The sequence below is a fragment of the Hippopotamus amphibius genome, chromosome 17 (assembly GCF_030028045.1).
Source record: "Hippopotamus amphibius kiboko isolate mHipAmp2 chromosome 17, mHipAmp2.hap2, whole genome shotgun sequence".
NCBI classification, from domain to species: Eukaryota; Metazoa; Chordata; class Mammalia; order Artiodactyla; family Hippopotamidae; genus Hippopotamus; species Hippopotamus amphibius.
This window is the reverse complement of record NC_080202.1, coordinates 49087141-49107647: the sequence shown is the minus strand read 5'-3', so window position 1 is coordinate 49107647 and position 20507 is coordinate 49087141. Positions and strand designations below refer to the sequence as shown.

At 42.0% G+C, this 20507-nt stretch overlaps 1 protein-coding gene across 5 annotated transcripts in view; it reads left to right on the top strand.

Moving 5' to 3' along the window:
* The window catches only part of TLK2 (tousled like kinase 2), a 110260-nt gene extending 93509 nt beyond the window's left edge, over positions 1-16751 (top strand). For all 5 annotated transcript variants that reach the window (XM_057716825.1, XM_057716823.1, XM_057716824.1 and 2 more), the window contains 6 exons: positions 3766-3855; positions 6929-7098; positions 8326-8464; positions 12184-12295; positions 13615-13722; positions 15654-16751. In XM_057716825.1, coding sequence (XP_057572808.1) covers positions 3766-3855; positions 6929-7098; positions 8326-8464; positions 12184-12295; positions 13615-13722; positions 15654-15827 — 793 coding nt within the window. In that variant the 3' untranslated portion in view covers positions 15828-16751. The remainder of the gene's footprint in view (positions 1-3765; positions 3856-6928; positions 7099-8325; positions 8465-12183; positions 12296-13614; positions 13723-15653) is intronic.
* The last annotated feature ends 3756 nt before the right edge of the window (positions 16752-20507 follow it).

The window sequence follows — 20507 nt, the reverse complement described above, 5'->3', positions numbered from 1 at the left end:
GAGGGGAAAAGGCAGTGGACTTTGAAGTAGCCTTTTAGTTTGCTTCTAAAGCTCAATGGGAAAATAAAACATCTCTACACCGTCAACCCCTTCTCGCGGCATGGAGCAAGGCAACTCCTGCTTTATACCTGCTGCTCAGCAGGCACCCAGGAGTTCTTGCTGTTCCTCGCAGATTGGCAGTGGTGCTCAGCAGTGGAGGAGAGGAGGTTCCCGTGGCTATAAAAGAAATAGGGCTTAGCAGAGGCAGGAAGAAGGATGCTGTGTGCTCTGTGCATGGCACCCCGCATGTGTCCCTTATGTGACAGGCAGCTGCAGTCCAGATGTTTCCGAGGAGCAGTTACATTATTATAAGTACATTCCAGGCACTTGACATGCAGGGACGAATGGCATGCGGCAGTGAATACCAGGGAGCACTTGAGAGAAGGAAACCACATGTTGTTCTGACCAGTTAGAAAAATGGTGAGAAGTGTCCTTCCTGTAGTGAGACTCAGAGCACCTAAGGGCATGGGAACAGCTCCTGCGTCTCTTTCAGAATCCCCTTCAGCTATCCTTGGAGCCTGTTTTGTAGCATGTGTGCACTGCCCACTCTAAACCAGCTGCCTCTACAAGGGAACAACCTTGGTCAACCTTGAGGAAATAGTCTCTGTGCAGAGCTTTATACAGATTTTGCCTCGTCTCAGTACCCAGCTTGTAGGCTGGTCTCACAGAGCACCCTGGAGTGGAATGCGGTAGTGACTGCCGTGGCGGTTGTGCTCACTGTAGCCTTTTGAAGCCGTGAGGAATTGAAGCCAGGTCCATGCACCTCCTTTGACACATTTGGCAAGCTGTTTGCGTCCCAGTGTGTGGATTGGGTCTCTTTTCACATTTGTCTACCAGATGGAGTCACAGAGCAAATGAAGGGGATGGTCTCGTTTTTCTGAGTTCTCTACCGGTTCAGCTCTGGTTCACAGTGGTGCCCTCCTGTTCTCTGTTTCCCCACCAAGGTGGGAATCATGACTCCTGAGCACCTTCTGTGGAGCCATCTGGGCAGGAGCCGTTTCCCAGTTGACAGACACACTGGGGAGGGTGTGTGCAAAGTTTTTGTGACCTCCGTTCATCCTTGGGGGAGGATTCTTAAAGCACTTACATCTTTCTTTGAAAGATTTTGCTTTTGCTAAGTGATAGGAAATCATACTGATGAATACAAATCATGCAAATGATAGCGGATTAGCAAAATGTTGTTAATGCCCTTGAACTTACATTAAGGAGATTTATATTAGGCACCAAACAGATTTTAGAGAGTGCTTCAAAAATTGAGTATTAAACTGGAAAGTAGTACACTTCAGTGTTGTGGTAACATTATAAAATATGAAAATGCTGCTGTTACTCTGCATAGTAAGGTCTTTTGATTGCTTTTCCTTTTGTGGGGATGACTTCCCAGCCCCATTTGAAATCAGAACATTTATTTGGGTAAAAAAGAAGGAAAGATTCAAAGAAAATAATAGATTGTCATATTGTTTATTTTTGAGTTCTGTTCTATACCCCCTTTCCTTTCCCCACAAACAAACAGAAAGTAAACTGATTGTTTTACTTTTGTATTATTAAAGCATTAATAGGTACTATTCGATTTCTTTAACTCCCCAAAATAACATATTAAGAACTTTATGGTAGGAAAAATTTCATACAAAGCTATCCACAGAAATAATTGTATCTGAAGTAGTTAGGATACTTTGTGTGATACTCTTTTCTAATTTCATTGAAAAGTCTAAATATATATCCACTTATAAGAGAGTAAAAGACTACCACTTTAGTGGATAAGTTTCTTCCAGTCTCCTGTTTAAGCTTCTGTATTCATAGTACAGTAGTCTCTTGGATGCTTAGTTGAAAGCTGAACACATGAAGGACATGGCAGAGCCTTCACCTTGGCTGATGAACCATGAGAAATGGCCTTAGAGCCTCATGTGACATTGAGGGAGTGCTTTCAGTGACACAGAAAATTTTCTTAGTTGCTGAGGACTTTGCCGCTTTCTTTGATTCATAATTTTTGCCTCCTTTATTTTTCTCTATTTTTCATACCTTTGACGGAGAAATTGATCTCTACTCTAAAATGCACAAAGTTAAAAAGTTAAAAGCTCAGAGAACTATAGATTTATAGTATATGAGAGTAAGAAATGACTTAACAGTAACCTATTTAGACCATAGGTTTCTAAACTTGTTTTTTATAAACAGCATCACTTTACTTTATCAAATGAAATAATACATGAAATCTTTTTTTTTTTTTTGGCCATGCTGTGCGGCATGTGGGATCTTAGTTCCCCAGCCAGGATCAAACCTGTGCTCCCGCCCCAGCATTGCAAGCGTAGAATCTTAAGCACTGGACCGCCAGGAAAGACCAGTGGAATCTTGATATATGGAAAAGGACAGTGTGGAGCTGCTTTGGTGGAATGGGGGTTTGGGTCAGAGCTGCATTTGCTTAGCTTCTCTTTGGAGGCATCCATATCCAGGGAGCTCCCTTTACAACTTCCAGTCTGCTGCTGTGCTGGCGCAGGCCCGCAGAGCCGGAGAGGGGGCGTCACAGAGCTCAGACTCAAAGCCAGGTTTCTTGATCCCGGTGCCTCATGTGTTCTAATGCTCTTCTGCCTCACTGCTGGCAAGTTTTTTCTTTTCAGAAAGACATAAAGATGCTGATGAAATAAAGCATCAGAAGAAGCAAAAACTGCCAAAAATGGCCACTTGAAAAATAAGCCTAATCAAACAAAATTTCCATTGGGGAAGAACATTTAATTACTTTTAGATTCCTGTCCTTCCCCTCCCTCTTCCCCTAGTTGTTCTTCAACTTTTCTTTGGTTGAGTGCATTGTGTGTATTTTTGACATGCTGGAGTACATTTCAGAAGACACCACTTTTTTTTAGTTTTATTTTTTCATACTATGGAACGTTTCCCTTTTCTGACTCTTGTCTTATAACAAAATGCCCCAAACTAAATGGTGCTAGATTATTTAAAATATTATATCCTATTAATCTCTTTGTAAGTAAGAACTAAATGTTATTCTTTTAAAATTCAGTATATGACAGTGTCAGATTGTATAGTACATTTTTGTTCCTAATCTTACTAGATAATTTTATATTGGAAAAGTACTAAAGAAAAAAGTTGTTAACACACACACACACACACATACACACACACACACACACACACACACACACACACACACACATATTCTTGTTCTAAGAAAACTAGGGTTTCCATAATTTCAAACTTTTATCAAATTAGCATTTTCTTAGAAGAAAGTAAAGCCTGATAGTCCTTAAAGTTCTTTTTTGTAAGGAGTAGGAGTTAAAAACAAATACAAAGCATCGCTAATTGCCTTATCTAACCGGTAATCCTTTTATCCAGTGAGTTTACATGCTAAAATTGATTCCCTTGATGTAACCCCATGATATAAACATTTATAGATAGAAAGTATCAGCTTTAGAGGAAAGAAAAAAATGCTGTCTTTATAATTTTTAAAGCTCTGATGTTTGGGTATAAATATAAAAGAGGTGAGATTATCATAGAGTGAACTTGAAAGGGATTAAAGGTTAGCACCTACTCTTTTCTCAACAGCCTGGTAGATACTAGTAGAGAAAATAGGATGAAGAAAGATCAGGGGACTACGTGGACCTGAATGGAGTGAATGTGGGAGAACAGTGGAGAAGTGAGAGAATTAATTAGGAGTCTCCTGGAAGAGTTAGTTCTAAGAGACGGGCCAAAATACAAAATGTTAATTTTCCATTTTGTTTACAGGCATGCCTGTAGGGAATACCGGATTCACAAAGAACTGGATCATCCCAGAATAGTCAAGCTGTATGATTACTTTTCACTGGACACTGACTCGTAAGTGCTGTGCCATTTTAGCTTAGCAGATAATATTATCTTCTTACAGTGTGTTGACTACTCGTGGGATAGCGTTTACGTCTGGGTCCAGGAAACACTCTCTGAGAGGGCCAAATATACTTATGGGCAAATGATCATATATGAATTCAGATTTGGACCAGAAAGACATCGCTTGGTCACAGGATGTGTGCAGTTGTGTGCTGGTTAATGTTTAGCAACCAGCTTGGTGGGGAGAGGCATAGGGCTGATTTGTAGTGTTTGCCAGTTTCTGTGATATAAATACTCTGAACATGTCCAATTAAAAAAAAAATGTTTACACACCATACAGTTCACCCATTTAAAAGTGTGCAATTCAGTGGTTTTTAGTAATTCATAGATATGTTGCAGCTATCACCATAGTCAATTTTAGAACATTTTCACCACCTCAGAAAGAAACCCTGTACCTTATGTTATCATCCCCTATTCCTCCACCCCCACTCTTGTGTAAGCAACCGCTAATCTACTTTTTGTGTCTATAGATTTGCTATTTTAGACTTCCATATGAATGGATCATATAGTGTGTGAACTTTTGCGACCAGCTTCTTTCAGTTAGCGTGATGTTTTTTCAAGGTTCTTCTTCTGTCCTGTATCAGTACTTCATTCCTTTTTATGACTGAATATATTCCATGGTATGGTTTACTACCTTTTGTTTATCCATTCACCCTACCAATGGCTTAAAAACCAGCTCACAAAAGTCTTGAAAATTTAACTATCAGCTCTCAGAAACTGGCACAAATTGGTGCGAGCATACCACTGACAAGCGCCAGTCAAGAGAGTCTCCGCCCCACCCTGGAGGTGCTGGTGAACACTGATGGGCCTTCTAAAGAAGTACCAGCAGCGTGACTTTCTCCTAGAATGAGAATGAGTGTGGCGCAGCCCAGTGCTGCCTCCTAAAATACAGGTTGCTTCAGAGGCTCCTAGGGATTTCAGTCCAGCCTCCTCATTTTGTAGGTGGAGTTTTGAGGATCACAGAAGTTCAGTGGCTTGTCTGAGATCTTTAATAATCGTAGGTATTGTTGTATTTCCTTACTTGGTATAGGTAAGCTCTAGACCTCTCGGTTTATCCAGGAATTTAGAAATATTTTAGCATTTGGAAACATTTTCTCTGTTGGAGCCTGAACTGAATCAAGAGAACATGCCTAGGTCTGACCCTCAGGTGTTTCCCTCTGCTTCCCAAGGTTCAGCCTGTTCCAGACAGCAGCTGTCTCAGAGGTTGCTGCGCACATTTAGAAATGGCCCCAAAGAGAGACCATAATTCCCTTTGGAAACATCCACTCAGGGATTTCCCCTTTCCAGTCAGGTGCACCCAGCACAGTCATGTGTGTAGCATGGAATGGGGCTCAGAAAAATATCTAGTTAGGGAGCAGGTTTCCACAGGGTAGCTTTACTGTTTTGCTTTCAGCAAGTTCCCTGAATACTAGGAAGGACACACATACCCCTCACAAATGTAAGTACAAAAGCTGTTTCAAAAATAAATATAATGGCTTGGATTATCTGCTGTTTTGAATTGTATACACACTTTTAACTAATCTGAGAAATTGAGTTCATTTTGTGCTATTCTTGAGTTGTTTACTTTATTCTTCCTGTTGTGTGTATGGTGAATTTTTACCACAAATAAGTCAGACCATTGTTTTAGAAAGTGTTCTGAGAGTTGTTTGGGTATTAAAAGTGAGATTTTATTTTTCAGCTTGCATTGGGTCCAAAATAAATTCACTAAGCATGAGAGGCTATGCCTCGGATTTCAGCATATCAGATCAGGGAATCCATAAATATTAGGCATATTTTCTCAAATAGGGTGCGAGCATGTTAGGACGTGCTGTGTCTCATGAGAAGCATAAGCTGTTGTTCAGTGAGGGGGTCCCCAGGACTGCGCGTGTCCACAGTGTGTGGCTGTGCTTTGTGAAGGCCTCAAACCGCCTGGAGCTCACAGTGCTAGTCCTGTGCCTGTTTAGTCTTAGATGAGTTGGCCCTTGTAGGCTGTGTTTACCAGGCTCTTTTGTCAGTTGTTCAACAGGGTTCAGCCAGTGGGGAGACAGAGGTGGTGGTGGGTGGAGACCCCTCCCCCCAACTGCGGTTCCAGATTCCCTTGGTGACCCTGGTTCTGGTTGCACCATCTCCTCCCTTTGGCCCTCTGGCCTTAGGGTGCTAATGACTTCCTGCTCTAGATGATTTCTGGGGTGCTCACTGGCCACTTTGTCTTTTCAGCTCTTCCATCATCTATATGATTTGTTCCCTGAATTAAAGCCTCTCTGTTTTAAATACTCAAGTGGTTTTTATTTCCCGGCTAGACTCTCAGTGATTTACCCACATTATCACAGCTTCAAATAGTTTAACAGGTATTCATCTCTTAGGAAGCCTTATTTCAGCTTATAACTGCCTTGGAAGATAGACACATGACCCTTAATGCCGCGAATGATATGTGGTTTTAAATTTGGGTCTGTATGGTATACTGATAAAAGTGAAAGAAAAAAAACTCATCCTATGTAATAATACATTTGTTAGAACCATCTGTACTGTACTTTAAAGAGCTCTTTTTATACCTTGTGTGTTTAGGAAAGAGAAATCATAGTATGTGCCAGTCTGTCAGGAGAGGTAGTATGCAGCCAGCCCTTGGGACCTGGACAAACCCTAGACTCTTCCTCACTGTCAGCACTCAGGGTCATATAAAATGTTTGCAGTGAGAATTGTGTATTTGATCTTAATGTTTAGAAACGGAGCATCGTGTGGGTGGTAAGGAGGATCTAGCTTAAATACGTTGCAGTTCCTGTCAGTGCTCTCACAGTCTGGTTCAAGAAGAGTGGGTGAACCTGGGTGAACCTTAGCACAGCAGGTTCCAACATGAAGGGTGCGTACGCTCTTCACCAAGAGAGTAAGCAGTTTTTTTTTCTGTAAATCACTCAGCTAATACAGAATAAAGAATAGAAGAGTATTTTAAGGTGCGAAGAAGAAGTGACGTTTTCACTGGGGCTGGTTTAGTTAGACTTAATCTGTGTGCTCTTATCCCATGGTCAAATGTTGGTTTATTTGTCTTTAGGTTTTGTACAGTATTAGAATACTGTGAGGGAAATGATCTGGACTTCTACCTGAAACAGCACAAATTAATGTCGGAGAAAGAGGCTCGATCCATTATCATGCAGATTGTGAATGCTTTAAAGTACTTAAATGAAATAAAACCTCCCATCATACACTATGACCTCAAACCAGGTATGTCTGATTTTTAGGAGACAGTATTGGTAGTATTTCTTTAGTCTTATAAGTGACTTTTAATTTTATAAAGTTAGGGGATTTGGTGGGGGCCAAGAAGGCCTAATAACATCTGACTTTAAATTGCTGGGTAGGTGTGGGAATAAGAGAGTCTTGCCCACACAGAACTGGGTTTAGGAGGGCAGGTCGTATTAAATGCTCTGGAGAAATAATGTCTTTGTCTTCAGAGCCAGGGCAGTTCATGATGTCAGTCTGATGAAGAAAGAACTGCTCTGGCAAGCTCGGTTTTGTTTTTTCCCATTACTCACACTACATAGCAGTTCCTCTACTCCAAGCCTCTTTGATGAGTGCCCTCACATCAATAAATTATTTTGCACATATGCCTCCCATTTCATTAAATTCTGAGCGGAGTTTTCCGTCTTTTCGTATGGTTACGTCTAACCTTGATAGCCGTCAGCCGAGTAGAGAGCAGTTACTTCTTACTTCTCTCTGTTGTTGGCATCCTCAGCTGTTGCTTAGGAGTCTGCCTGTGTTCTCTGCAGACGTCTCTAACCAGCTGAGCTTAGGTGTTGGGAAGATCCCCATTCACCTCCTGGAGGGCACAGTTGTTACCTTTGCTTTCCTCTTCTGATAGCTACATATTAAATCTCACTATTCACTGTTCTTTAATATTCTAGTATAATTCAAATGACTAAAAATTCATTACAATGAAGTGATTTTTTTAAAAGATGGCTGTTGTGTGAGTGGGTTTTCTATCACTGAATCCATTACATTTTCCTGCCCCAGGAGCTGCAGGTGGCACTGTGGTACTAGCTTAGGTTCCCTTGTATGTCTTCTTTATTTTTTTTTCTCCCTGAAACCGCTGTTCTAAGACAGGGTGGTTTAGAGATCCTTACTGAAAGTTCAGATGAAACTTTCCAACTATTTTTGACCAACCATACAAGTGATATTTTACTTTGGCTAGTTAATTATTTTTTTTCCACTGCTCGTAGTGGTGGTTTTGGCACATTAAGCAGGTGATTCTTGGAAAAGAGAAATTTTCAGCCAGACACTTACGATTCTGCCCTTTCATCCAGAGTCCAGATCGTTTTATTCCAGAGATTTAAGTGTTTGCTATTATGTGTAAGAGTTTGAATTTGGTTGTCCTCTTCTTGTCTGTTATTACCTTGGATTTTTCTCTTAATTGGTAAGTCTCTTTTTTATTCACGAAGATTTTTATCTTTTTAGGTAATATTCTTTTAGTAAATGGTACAGCGTGTGGAGAGATAAAAATCACAGATTTTGGTCTTTCCAAGATCATGGATGATGATAGCTACAATTCAGTGGATGGCATGGAGCTAACGTCACAAGGTGCTGGTACTTATTGGTAGGTATCTGGGAGGTCTGTCAAATTGGCTGAGGGGATGTGGCTGTACTATACTGAAGTGTTGGTAATTACTAATTAAACTACATCCTGTCTGCTTAGGCAGAAATGCTGTATACCATAGTACACTTTCCTCTCCAAATGACTCTTTGTATTTCCATGAATTTGTCTAAATTTTTCTTTCCGTTCTTGAAAACCATTGAGAGCGAGATTATGTATGACCAGATGTTTGAGTTGTGTGTTTCCTCCATAGGTGTGGCCCTACTGAGTAGACACAGAATGAGGTTGTTCATGTGTATATAAAGAATGACCCTAAATTCTTTTCAGAATTTCAAACGCAGGTCTCTCTCTTCATGAGTTAATGGGATACGAGATTTGTTTGTAGAGTTGCCTGAGGGTGGTGGACTCTGAAGATCTAAGGAGTTATGATGATTAGGGTGTAAAATAACCACAGCATCCCTTGAAATCTAAGCAGGAAAAAGTGAGCATGGTTTGCCAAGAAATTTATCCATTTCTGGCAGCCATGTTCTAAAAGGTTTTGAGCCACATTTCTTTCCATCTGTTGTCACTCTTCTACCCCCAACCACCCTCCCCCAGCTAGCTCTACCTGCCTGTTCTATGCCCTGTCCTACTTTGCCTAGTATTACTTTTGACAGTGAGAACCATAAAAGATACCTGCAGCTCAGGCATTTGACTTTGTGATTGTAAAGCCGTGTTAGCAGAGCTTCCTTTTCACTTCTGAGGTGGTAACACAAAGCCACACATTGGAATGTGTGATTCTGAACATGGAGAAGCCTCCAGTAGCACTAAGGGAGGGGAAACACATGTTGTTAAACCCGAGGGTCAGTTGGCCAGATCACTTATGTTTGAGACAGGAGAGCCCTGGCCCTTAGCAGATTAGTGATTGTCAGGGGGGTGAGGTTGTCCATGTGAAGCAGACAGAGAAGAGGGTGACGTCAGCCCCATTCTCAACACTCCCATCATATTAAAGAAGCAATGGTATCCTGCTGAAAACACCATGTACACAAAGCCTCAACTTTCCCTTGTTCCTTTTTTTTTTTTTTTGGATGCACGAGCTTAGTTGCTTCGCGGCATGTGGGATCTTCCTGGAGCAGGGATCGAACCCGTGTCCTCTGCACTGGCAGGCAGATTCTTAACCACTACGCCACCTAGGAAGCCCCTCCCTTGTTCCTTATTGTCTGTGGCAGTGGTACCTAGAGTGAAAATCAGTCCCTAAATTAAAACTTTGAGATTCTAGGTTTAAAATAGAAGGTACATTTACAGTGTTTATTCACTTGGTGGTTATTGTGGGTTCCTGTCAGTAAATGATACAAAAATATCTGCTGTTGGAAATTCTGGAAACAGGTCTATACCTCTGCTATATAAATTCACCAGAACTTGAATTTGAGTTTTTCTCAAATTTGATAGCTTGTTCTTTTTTAAAGGTAAAGATTTTCCATGTTTAAATTAGTTATCTCATTGCTGCCTATTGCCATATTTGCTAAGCTATAAAATTGAGTGGTTGGAATTTAAATAAAAATATATAATGTTTGGGATTTGCTTCAAAGTAATTTGTTTGGGGGAGGTAGAGGGGGTGCATATGAGCAAAGATTTGCTGCGTGTTGACAATTATTGAAGTTGGATGATGTTTACTTGGGGATTCATTTTATGATTGTTTTAGATTATCTAAATCTATGGTTTAGATTAATTTGAAGATTTTTTTTCATAATAAAGAGTAAGGTAGAAGAGGAAGCTACAGAGAAAATTAAATTTTATGGGTTTCTGTGAAGGTTAAAAAAGGCTCATATTGGTGTTTATAATCACCATCCTCCATATGTCATCCTTGTTTGATGTCCCAGAGAGATACAGATAGGGTGGGAGGACATAACAGATTTTCAGTGGTTGTTTGTAGCATTTGTTTGCTCCAGAATTCTTCTACATGGAATTTTACTTTTAAGTAAGTAACCCATAGGCTAGGCCTTGAGAATCATTTTTCTCTATGAGGATTTTATCATGCAGCTGTGTTTGTTTCTTAAACACAATTTAGGATGTTATCTTAGAACTGTCTGCTACTCTCCCTCCCAAAGTCCTAATAGGGACCTGGAATGCTTATTATTTGGGTGAAGAACTAGTGTATTTCTTCACTTACAGATGGGAAAACTGAGACCTAGAAAGTGATATGCCAGACTTGTACTATTAAAAGACACTGTCTTTTGTATTTTATTTGGCCAGATTATTGCTCTGCATTTGGATAAGTCCAGCAACCTCTGTTCTTCCTCATCACAAACAAGAACTTACTTCTTCCCCACTACTTCCACAAAAAAGTTATAAGTACATTAAAAAAATCATTTTAGAATCAAGGTTATATTTGTTATTTATTGAAGATCATATTTAAGTTACCTATATTAAAGAATCAAGAACCATGAAAACTTATGGTTCAGGGAGGTTTTAGTGGCATTTGCAAGAGCTGTTCTTTTTTATAGATTCTTTTGTCTATATTTTTATTTCTTTGCCTTTCTCCCCCCACCCCCTTTTGTGAGTTCTCTGTCTATATTTTCACTTTTCAGTGTGTGTTTTGGCTAAAAGCTTTCATTGTGAAATAGTAATCTAGGTCAGTGTTCTTAATCATTTAAAAATGACTTAAAAAAAAAAAAACAAACATGAAACTAAACTTAAAAAAGCCCATCATCTGAACATTTTCTGCCTCTCAACTCTTGTGATCCCCTTCCAGCTATAGGTTTAGATTTTTATACCAGAAGCACAGCAGGGTTTAAAATAGTTTTTCACAGAATTGATTTTGCCAGCATGAAATCTGTAGAAATCAATCTGTTATCCTCAGATTTCTGCCTTCCAGCTGTGCCATGGCTAAGACTCCCAGCAGTGAGGAGAAGCATATTTATTTGGTTTCCTAAATGCTAAGAGGCACTTACCTTCCACACCATACAATTTGGTGTGGTTGGCTGTCCAGCTAGACTTTTTAGAGGCCAGGGGTGGGTGGGGAGGGAAGGAATTCAGATGAGGATTGAATTGGGCTGACAACTAGTAGTTTGGCTTTTTATGCACTATTTGTTAGTCTTCCAGTAAGCCCCCGATCACCCTTAAAGTAGGAAATGTAAAATATCCTTTCATAATTTGACCTTTAATGTCACCATTGATTATAATTGTGGTTATTTCCAGCCTAGATTTCCAAAAGAGGCTGCCTTAAGAAGACAGAATAGCCACTCCCCTCAGAGATTTGTACTGGGTCCTGAATTCATTTGGACTTTTAAAAGTAATTTATTTTAGAGACATCTTCTTCTGCCAGCATGAAAGGAAATCACATGACTTCTAGTTGTATTTTAATGTTTCTTGCTGCAGCTATCATAAAAGGGAATGCACTTCTTTTGTGCAACCCCCTCCTTTTAAAAACTTGTTGAATGACACCTTATATTAGGCACAGCACTGGAAAAGGAGGCTGAGGTGGGTAAAAGTAGGAACTAGGGACAATAGTTACCTCTCTCCATAAGTAAGAAATATATATTTTAAGGCTTTATGATAGGACATTACTGCCTCCTTAAGTTATAGTGTCTTTTCATCTACTTTATCCAGCTGGGTCTAAGTTGGCTTTTCAGCTGTTAAGATTCAGATATTTTTATTTCCAACAAGGTCTTTATTTTGTGTTTTTGTACATCTCAGATTTATACAGTCATTTTTCTAAGAATTTTTATTTCCCTTTGTCCCAGGTATTTACCACCAGAGTGTTTTGTGGTTGGGAAAGAACCACCAAAGATCTCAAATAAAGTTGACGTCTGGTCAGTGGGCGTGATCTTCTACCAGTGTCTTTATGGAAGGAAGGTAATGAAGACGGTTGGATGTGGCGGCTTCCGTCTTATGTGGTGCATGTGCACGGTTTCATTGTGTGGATTATTCTCTTGGAGTTAATCGTTGGTTATACAGAATGGAATCTTGACAGTTGTGGTTTGAAGAAAATAGAGACTTTAATTATAAAAGCTTTTATGCATAAGTAGAAATTTTCAGTCCCAGGGCACCTAATGAATTTTGCTGGGCTGTTGAAGACATGTATTTTTTGCTGTTCTCGATTAGATCCAGTCTATGTTTTGATTCTGATAATATGTACAGGGAAATATGAAGTAGTTTATTAAAGTTTATATAGTCTTCCCAAGAGCCATTCTTACGGGTCCCAAGAACTGAAACTTGAAATATCTGCAAGGCTTCTTATTCCCAACCACCCCATAGTTGAAGCTGTTATTAATACAATCATGCTTTGTATTTCTGTACTGGGGAGGTAGTGTCAGAAAGTATTCATTGTCTGTTACTTCTGATAATGGTGATATATTATTTGAGTAAGTAAAAACCTAGGTAGTAAACTACACCTAATGAATTTTCACATTTGTGTTTTCCTTGTGAGCATAATATCTTGTAAATGTATGTATTGGGATCCAGTTATATATTTATATTCCTATTTCTGCTACCAGTGTGTGTGTATGTTTCAGCATTCCCCATTGGGCTGTGGGTAGAAGCCATTTGGGAGTTCTGCAACTCCCTTAGACTCCTCATGTTTTGATTACAATCCCCAGACCAAACTCTTAATTCAGCTTCCTCTTTAACTTCTCCTTGGTCTTTGTTTCTTTATTGTGCCTATCTAACACGGGGAAACTATTCAGAACTAATTATTATTGATACTCTGATATTGTGGAAGTGCTGCTGATAATGGTGGTAGAGGTTATCTAGAAAGAATTATGATCTCAGTAGAGACACTGTAGAGGTGACGTTGGGTGTGAACTTAACTTTTTTAGGAGTTTATTAGAAAATAGCAATTTGTGGCACAGATGAAGCCACTCACTGAGTAGCCCCAACTCTGTTTTTTTCCCAGTTTGTCCTTACCGCTCTCCTTTCTCATTTCCTTTCCATCTCTTTATCTGTCAGTGGCACACACATATACTGCTTACACCCACAGGTATCGCTCAGGGCAAAAGAGGTTGCTGGCTCCTGCTCTGAATCTTCTTTATCTTTGCTGTAAGCAAAGCTTAGCCAGAGGTATTGTGATATAGCAGATGCTGCTTCTGGTCCCAGCTCTGCCTTAACCTAGATGTTGGAATTTGAGCAAGTTACTTAAGCTCTGAGCCTTTCCATCCTTTGTTTTCATATGATAGCCTTTTGGCCATAACCAGTCCCAGCAAGACATTCTACAAGAAAATACTATCCTCAAAGCTACTGAAGTGCAGTTCCCGCCAAAGCCAGTAGTAACACCTGAAGCAAAGGTAAGTTTTGACCCATTGGGCAGCAGAAATGACTCCTTTGCTTTCTCTATTATTTCTCTGGGTAATTTCTCCAACCCCTACCTTCTTCTCCCCCTCTCTTCCCACAACAAATATTCATTGGGTGCCTATTAAGTGCTAGACACTGTTCTGGGTAGTGGAAGGAGCCGTGACTGTATAGCAGTGAACTACACAGACAAGGTCCCTATACTTAGGGAGTTTACATTTTATTAGGTGAGACAGACAATAACCAAAAGTGAGTACATTTCAGGTGGTGTTAAATGTGGTGAAGAAAACAAATTGGAGTAAGGGAGTAGAGAGGTGGGAACCCCCCTTTTCTGATGGCATTGTCGGGGAAGGCCCCAATGATGAAGTGACATTTTAGAGCAGTCTTGACTGATGCGAAGGCGGGAGCCATGTATAGATTTGGGAGAAGGATATTCTGAGCAGAGAAAAGTGAATAAAGCTCAGATGTGAGAGCTCAGCAGGTCCGTAGAGCAGGCAGAGCAGAGGGGAGAGTGGTAGGAGAGGCAGCAGGATAGATTGTAAACTGATGGGAGGCAGTTGAAGGTTTCAGTCAGGGCAACTGTGTGATCTGATTGCTGTTTCAAAAGCCTACCCTGGCAGCTTGTAGAGGGAAAATTCAAGGCAAAAGGAGTTTATTTGATTGGTACCCAACCCAAGAAAACCTTCCAGCTCCAGGAATCTCACTGAGAAATCTTAAGGCTAAGGAACCTTGTGTTCATTTCTATGAATTTGTTATCTTCCAAATGCTTTAGTAAAGCAACTGCTGTAGGTGTCTTTGCTTTTGAAAAACCAGAAATTTTATTAATTAAACATGGAAAAAACAGAAAATCAGTAGTTCATTTTATGTTTTAGATATATTAAAATAGACTTTACTTTTGAGAGCAGTTTTAGATTCCCAGCAAAATTGAGTGGAAGGTAAAGCACTTCCATGTACTCCCTGCTGCTGCAACCCACCCCACCCCACCCATGCACAGCCTCCCCCACGGTCAGCATCCTGCACAGAGTGGTGCATCTGTTACAGTCGATGGGCCCACTTCCAGGCATCGTTATCACCCTGATGTGAAGCATGGGCTTTGGATAATAATATTTTAGATTCTAAAAAATTGATTCAATTATTTAAAATAATTACATTGTAAGGCTTTGATTAAATAGAACTATCTGGTTAAAAAACTGGAAAAGGAAGATAATCTATGCAAGGGGCTTTGTGGTTAAAACTGGAAACTGAGGCTACATAGCTCATCGTACCTAGCTCACAGGAAACCTCCATGTTGGTAGTAAATTAGGATTCTGAATCAAACCCCACTCACAGGAAGTTTTTGTGTCTGCAGTATTCTTGGGGAGACAAGTCCTGTTCAGGTTTTCCTTTACTACTTAGATGTGTGCCTGATCATTTGCTTAATGATCTTCAGGGAAGAATAAAATACACTGAGAAAGCATTTATCTGTGATGCACTGTAGGGTTAGTCAGTGTCAGTCTCCTCACCCTGCACATGGTGATAGTCTTTCGCTGAAGTTTCCACTTCCTCAGGAGGTTCACATGAGACCATGCTTTGTAGATGCAGAACTATGAAGGTAGGATGTGCCCATGCACACCAGCCAGGGCAGAGAGAGAAATTCTTATGTTGGTCTTTGTGCTTTGGGGGCAGAGATCTTTAGATGTCATGCCCCGTTGCCCCTTGGCAGTGGCTCAGCCACCTTTGTTGGGGAAGGAGTCAGCGGCCACAGAGAGATGCTGCATCTGGCATGTCTTTTCTGGGCCTGCCTAGTGGTTTCCGGGCGAGGCCCTAACCCCTTCTCCTTAGGAGACATTTGCTCTGCGCCCTGGCAGCTCCTACAGAACCTCCTGGGTTCCCTCTTGGGGTGCCAGGATTATCTGCTTCAGGCTTCTTCAAGAAACTTTCCTTTCAGGCATTTATTCGACGATGCTTGGCCTACCGAAAGGAGGACCGCATCGACGTCCAGCAGCTGGCCTGTGACCCCTACTTGCTTCCTCACATCCGAAAGTCGGTCTCCACAAGTAGCCCTGCTGGAGCTGCTATTGCATCAACCTCTGGGGCGTCCAATAACAGTTCTTCGAATTGAGACCCACTCCTAGCCACAGACTGTTCAACACACACAAGGTGGACAAATGGCATTCAGCAGTGGGTTTGGAACATAGCGAATCCAAATGGATCTCATGAAACCTGTACCAGGTGCTTTTATTTTCTTGCTTTTTTCCCATCCATAGAGCATGACAGCATCGATTCTCATTGAGGAGAAGCCTTGGGCAGCTCTGGCCAGGCCTCATAGGAAAAGGCCCTGCCCGCAGCTCCGGCGTCAACGGCCACTGCGTGTGGCTGCTCTGAGTGAGGAAAAAATTAAAAAGAAAAACTGGTTCCATGTACTGTGAACTTGAAAACATGCAGACTCAGGGGGGTCCCTGATGCAGTGCTTCAGATGAAGAATGTGGACTTGAAAATACAGACTGGGCTAGTCCAGTATCTATATTTAAACTTGTTCTTTTCTTTTAATAAAGTTTAGGTAACATCTCCTGAGAAGCTTGTAGCACAAAGGCTCAGCTGGGGATGGTGTTTGACTTCGGAGGAAAAAAGTTGCTATTGCCCATTAAAGGCACTAGAGTTAGTGTTTTATCCCTAAATAATTTCAGTTTTGAAAAACATGCAGCTTCCTTCCCCCCTTTTTTAATTTTGAAAGAATACATTTGGTCATAAAGTGAAACCCGTATTAGCAAGTACGTGGCAATGTTCATTCCAGTCAGATGCAGCTTTCTCCTCCGTCTGGTCTCCTGTTTGCAATTGCTTCCCTCATCTCAGTAGGGAAAAAATTGAGTGGGAGTACTGAGATGTGTGGGTTTTTGCCATTGGACAAAGAATGAGGTTAGAACTCTGCAGCTTGGAGTCTTTCTAGGTTTTCAACTATTTCTTCACAATTTGAACACTTGACGGTTGTCCCTTTTAATTTATTTGAAGTGCTATTTTTTTAAATAAAGGTTCATCTGTCCATGCAGTCCTCTTGGATTCTCTGAATGTAGCAACTATTGAAACCGTTCCGAAGGTAGGCAGAAAATGGGCTGGGAGCCAAGTGCTCCAGGGATCAGGAGTTCCTACCCACAGTCTCTGTGTGCTTGCTAAACGGTGTCCATTTCTTATTAACCATGATATTAAAAGTTGATCAGCGCATAAGCTTTCCTCTGTTAGATCTTTTTGCAGGAAACAACCTCTGACCCCCTAAATTTTGTGGGTGTGTGCTGGTGTGTGTATCTGTGTGTGCATCTGCACACACACACTTTGTCTAACTCACTTTAATAGATTCATTGAGTGAAGTTAAAACATAATCTCAAAGGAAATAGGTATTCCAAGAAAGAACATTCTTTCGGAATTAATTTTTTTAAAACTTTGGTTGTTTCTGAAATGTATGAGCAACTGAAGATGGAGCTGCAATGGAAGCTGCATGGCCCCACCGTGTCCCTGAAACAGCAGAGCACTCGACAGTAGAGGGGGAAGGAGGCCAGAGTCTGAACATGTGGTAGCCAGCTTGGAATGTTACTGACACATGTGGCAAAAGGGCTCAGCCAGAAATATTTAAAGATGCAGCATTCAGGCATGCAAGTTCCCTGGGCAGGGGGGGAGGGCAGTCAAGAAGGGCAGAGAGCTCTCAAATGACTCATGACTAGTATTTTTTTACATGTGAAAAATGCCAGTAGTGACACACTCTCTAGGACCTTTGTTTGTTTTGTGGACCTGCCCCACTCTCCGCAGTGGCAGGCGATCATAAGGGAAGATGGAGTGTTCCACGTTGGAGAGAGGTTCGTGGGTAGGTACTGTCGTGTGGGACTCTGAAGGGAAGGAAGTCAGTTCCAGAGTCCTTGTTGCCCCCAGGTTTCCAAAGCGATTTTATTGCAATATATATCTGTTTATACACATGCATGTATATAGTACCTTTGTTTTAACCATTACTTTCAAGCTGCTAAGCAGAGTGCCCCTGGGGTGTCAAAGGTTGAGCACAACACTGAAAGGATGGTGTCTGCCTATGTGAAGAGATGGATGAAGTTGAGACCATGTTTAAACTTACTCAAGATAATTAAGTTCTGTTCCTCTTTTCTTCCCTCTCATTCAGTGATCTTGAAGTGTTTTGTTTAATTTTTAACTTTCTTTTAAGGCTGAAGAAATGCCACACTTTAAGCCTTCCCTCTAACTTCCTGACTCATTTCCCCCACATTCTTCTGAGTGAAGCTGTGGGACTTTATTTGGTGATCTACCTTTTTCTACCCTCATCCTGAAGAAGGAATGCCCTCTCTTCTTGCTTTTATTGCGTCTAGGGCTCGGTTGGAGCTGATTGGGCTTGGTTGAGTCTGGGCAAGGCCTCTTTCCACTGCATGGATGAGCCTCAGGGAACATGCAGAATGTTGACCTTTTCTAGACTTGTAAGTAGCCAGTGAAATCACTTAAGTGGAGTTCTTCCATGACATATTTTGTTAATATGGGTTTCACTTTTTCCAGGGATAATCCCTTATTGCCACAATGTTGATTTACTTTAAACAATGACAAAAAATGTGTATTAATTTGTAATTAAACCCAGCCAGACTGTTTTGGCCTTTCCCAATTTGGGGGGGTGGGGAGGATATTAAAAATTTAAGTTTTAAGAAGTGAATTTCCCAGCCTCTTGATTTTACTCTAGTTCTCCAGCTTCAAACAGGGCTCTTACCACCTAGGGCATAGCTAGAGGAATCCTGGCAGCTGGCAAAGTCCCAGTGGACGTTGCAGGCATGATGGGAGTGTGTGTATTCATGCACCATCTTTTGTACCCCTGATGTGCCAACAGCTAGACTTGTGGGTGGGAATACGGCAATGAACAGAATGAGGAAGGCCCAGCCGTGACCATGAACTCACAATTCAGGGATCAAGGCACTGGGCTTCAAGGAAGGGATGGAATACAGGGGTCGAGGAGAAGGACTGGGGCTCTGAATCTTCCATCACGACGTGGGCAGCTTTAAATGGAGACTCACTGGTCAGAGCCGTGTGCACCCCACTTCTGTGGCTGACCTGGACATGTCTGCTGTCCTTTTTAGAGGGCTTGTTTCTTGCCTGCCTTCTAGTCCAGGAAGGACAGGTTTTCCTCCAGCTGAGATGATTAGCACTCAAGGAGCTCTTGTGTTACTTAATTTAGAAAATAACTCTAAACATAGCTATCTCCTAGAATCCTAGAGCTAGAAGCAAATTTTGGGTGTAGCTCCTTGCTCCTAAGACAGCAAAGTTTACAACTAACTTGACCCACCTTTGGCAATCTTTTGCTTCTGATTCTGAGAATCTTTCCTTCTCTCTGTTACTCAGCATTCCAATCACTCAAGCCCTCTTCTTAGTTTCTTAAGGCAGAATTGCCCAGAGGTTAAGAGCCTGGGCTTTAGAATAAGGTCTGGTTCAAATCCCCCCTCTGCAAGCTTCAGGAATATCTCCTTGCATGGTTATAGTGAGGAGTAGAAATAAGGTATTTAAAGAAGCTGGCACATAAGAGGGGAATCAAAAAATATGGTCTAAAAAAAATCACAAGATTTAGCAAGACTCCCAAATTCGCTGGTTGAGGTTCAGAGCCTTTCTACTCTGCAGGCTGTCAGGAGGTTTTGCCTGGGGGTAATGATGCAGACCTTTCAGGAGCCTTCCTCTCTGGCTTGAGATTCAATATCAACTTCTATCCTACAAGGTCAGCAGTCTTCTCTTACCCTGCATCCAAGACTGCTTCTGGCTGAGTGTGGGAAGAGGCAAGTGTGGCTCCCCAGGCCAGCAGCACGAGCATTACCTGGGAACCTGTTAGGAATGTACCTTCTTGGCCACCCGCCTCCCATTATCTGTCTCCCAGATGGCATGAGCACAGAAGGTCACAAGCCCTGCTGACCTTGTCAACCACCCCAGCAAGGGGGCAGTTGGAGCGTGGCTCTCAGGGCTTGTCTAAACTCACCTAGCTGGAAGACAGAGCTCGCCTTGTTTTATTTTTTGTGTTGGGGATAAAAATCTACTTTGACATCTGGTCCTAGGACAGCCCAGAGCTTATACATATGCCCTTTTATACCCTTATACCAGTGCCTTGGTACGTAACAATATACTCAAGAATCATTCACTCCTTTGAGCAAAGCTTCTTACCTTTGGCCTTCTCTTAAAATATATATAACAACTCATCAGTTGCTTCTTGTGAATTAATTTGTCATGTTTTTCTTTTATCGGAGGGGTCCAGGGCTGCTGGAGGACTGAGACCTGGGTCTGCTTATGAATCCAGCCTGATAATTTGGACCTGGGCTGAGGAGAGCCTGGGGCTGAACTGCAGCTCCTTGGAAGGGGCTCGGGGAGGAGCGGGTTGCAGAGAGGTTGTGGGCAGAAGAGGAGGGCAAAGGAGGGGAGGGGTAAGGGACTCTGCAATCCGGAGCTCCGTGGTGGGTGGGTCGGAGGGGGACCCGCCAGAGGCTAGGAAAACAGGCAGGCCCAGGAGCAGGTCTGGGAGGGGTGGGGGCCAGGAATAAAGAGCCCTATTGTGCCGGGGAAGCCCGCAGGGAGTTGGGGACGGGGGGGTGTGTGTGTGGTGCTGGACAAGAGACCCCATGGTGTGAAGGGGTCAAAGAGCAGCTGCTGGCTGACTGGCCCCACCCATCCCTGGCCACCCCTCCTGGGTGGTGTGGTGGGAGGTGCCCGGCCAGAGAACTGTGGTAACTTCAACCTCCTTGGCCTCTGGACACAGCCTGCAACTGTAGTGGCTTCCTGTGCCGCCCCAGCCTTT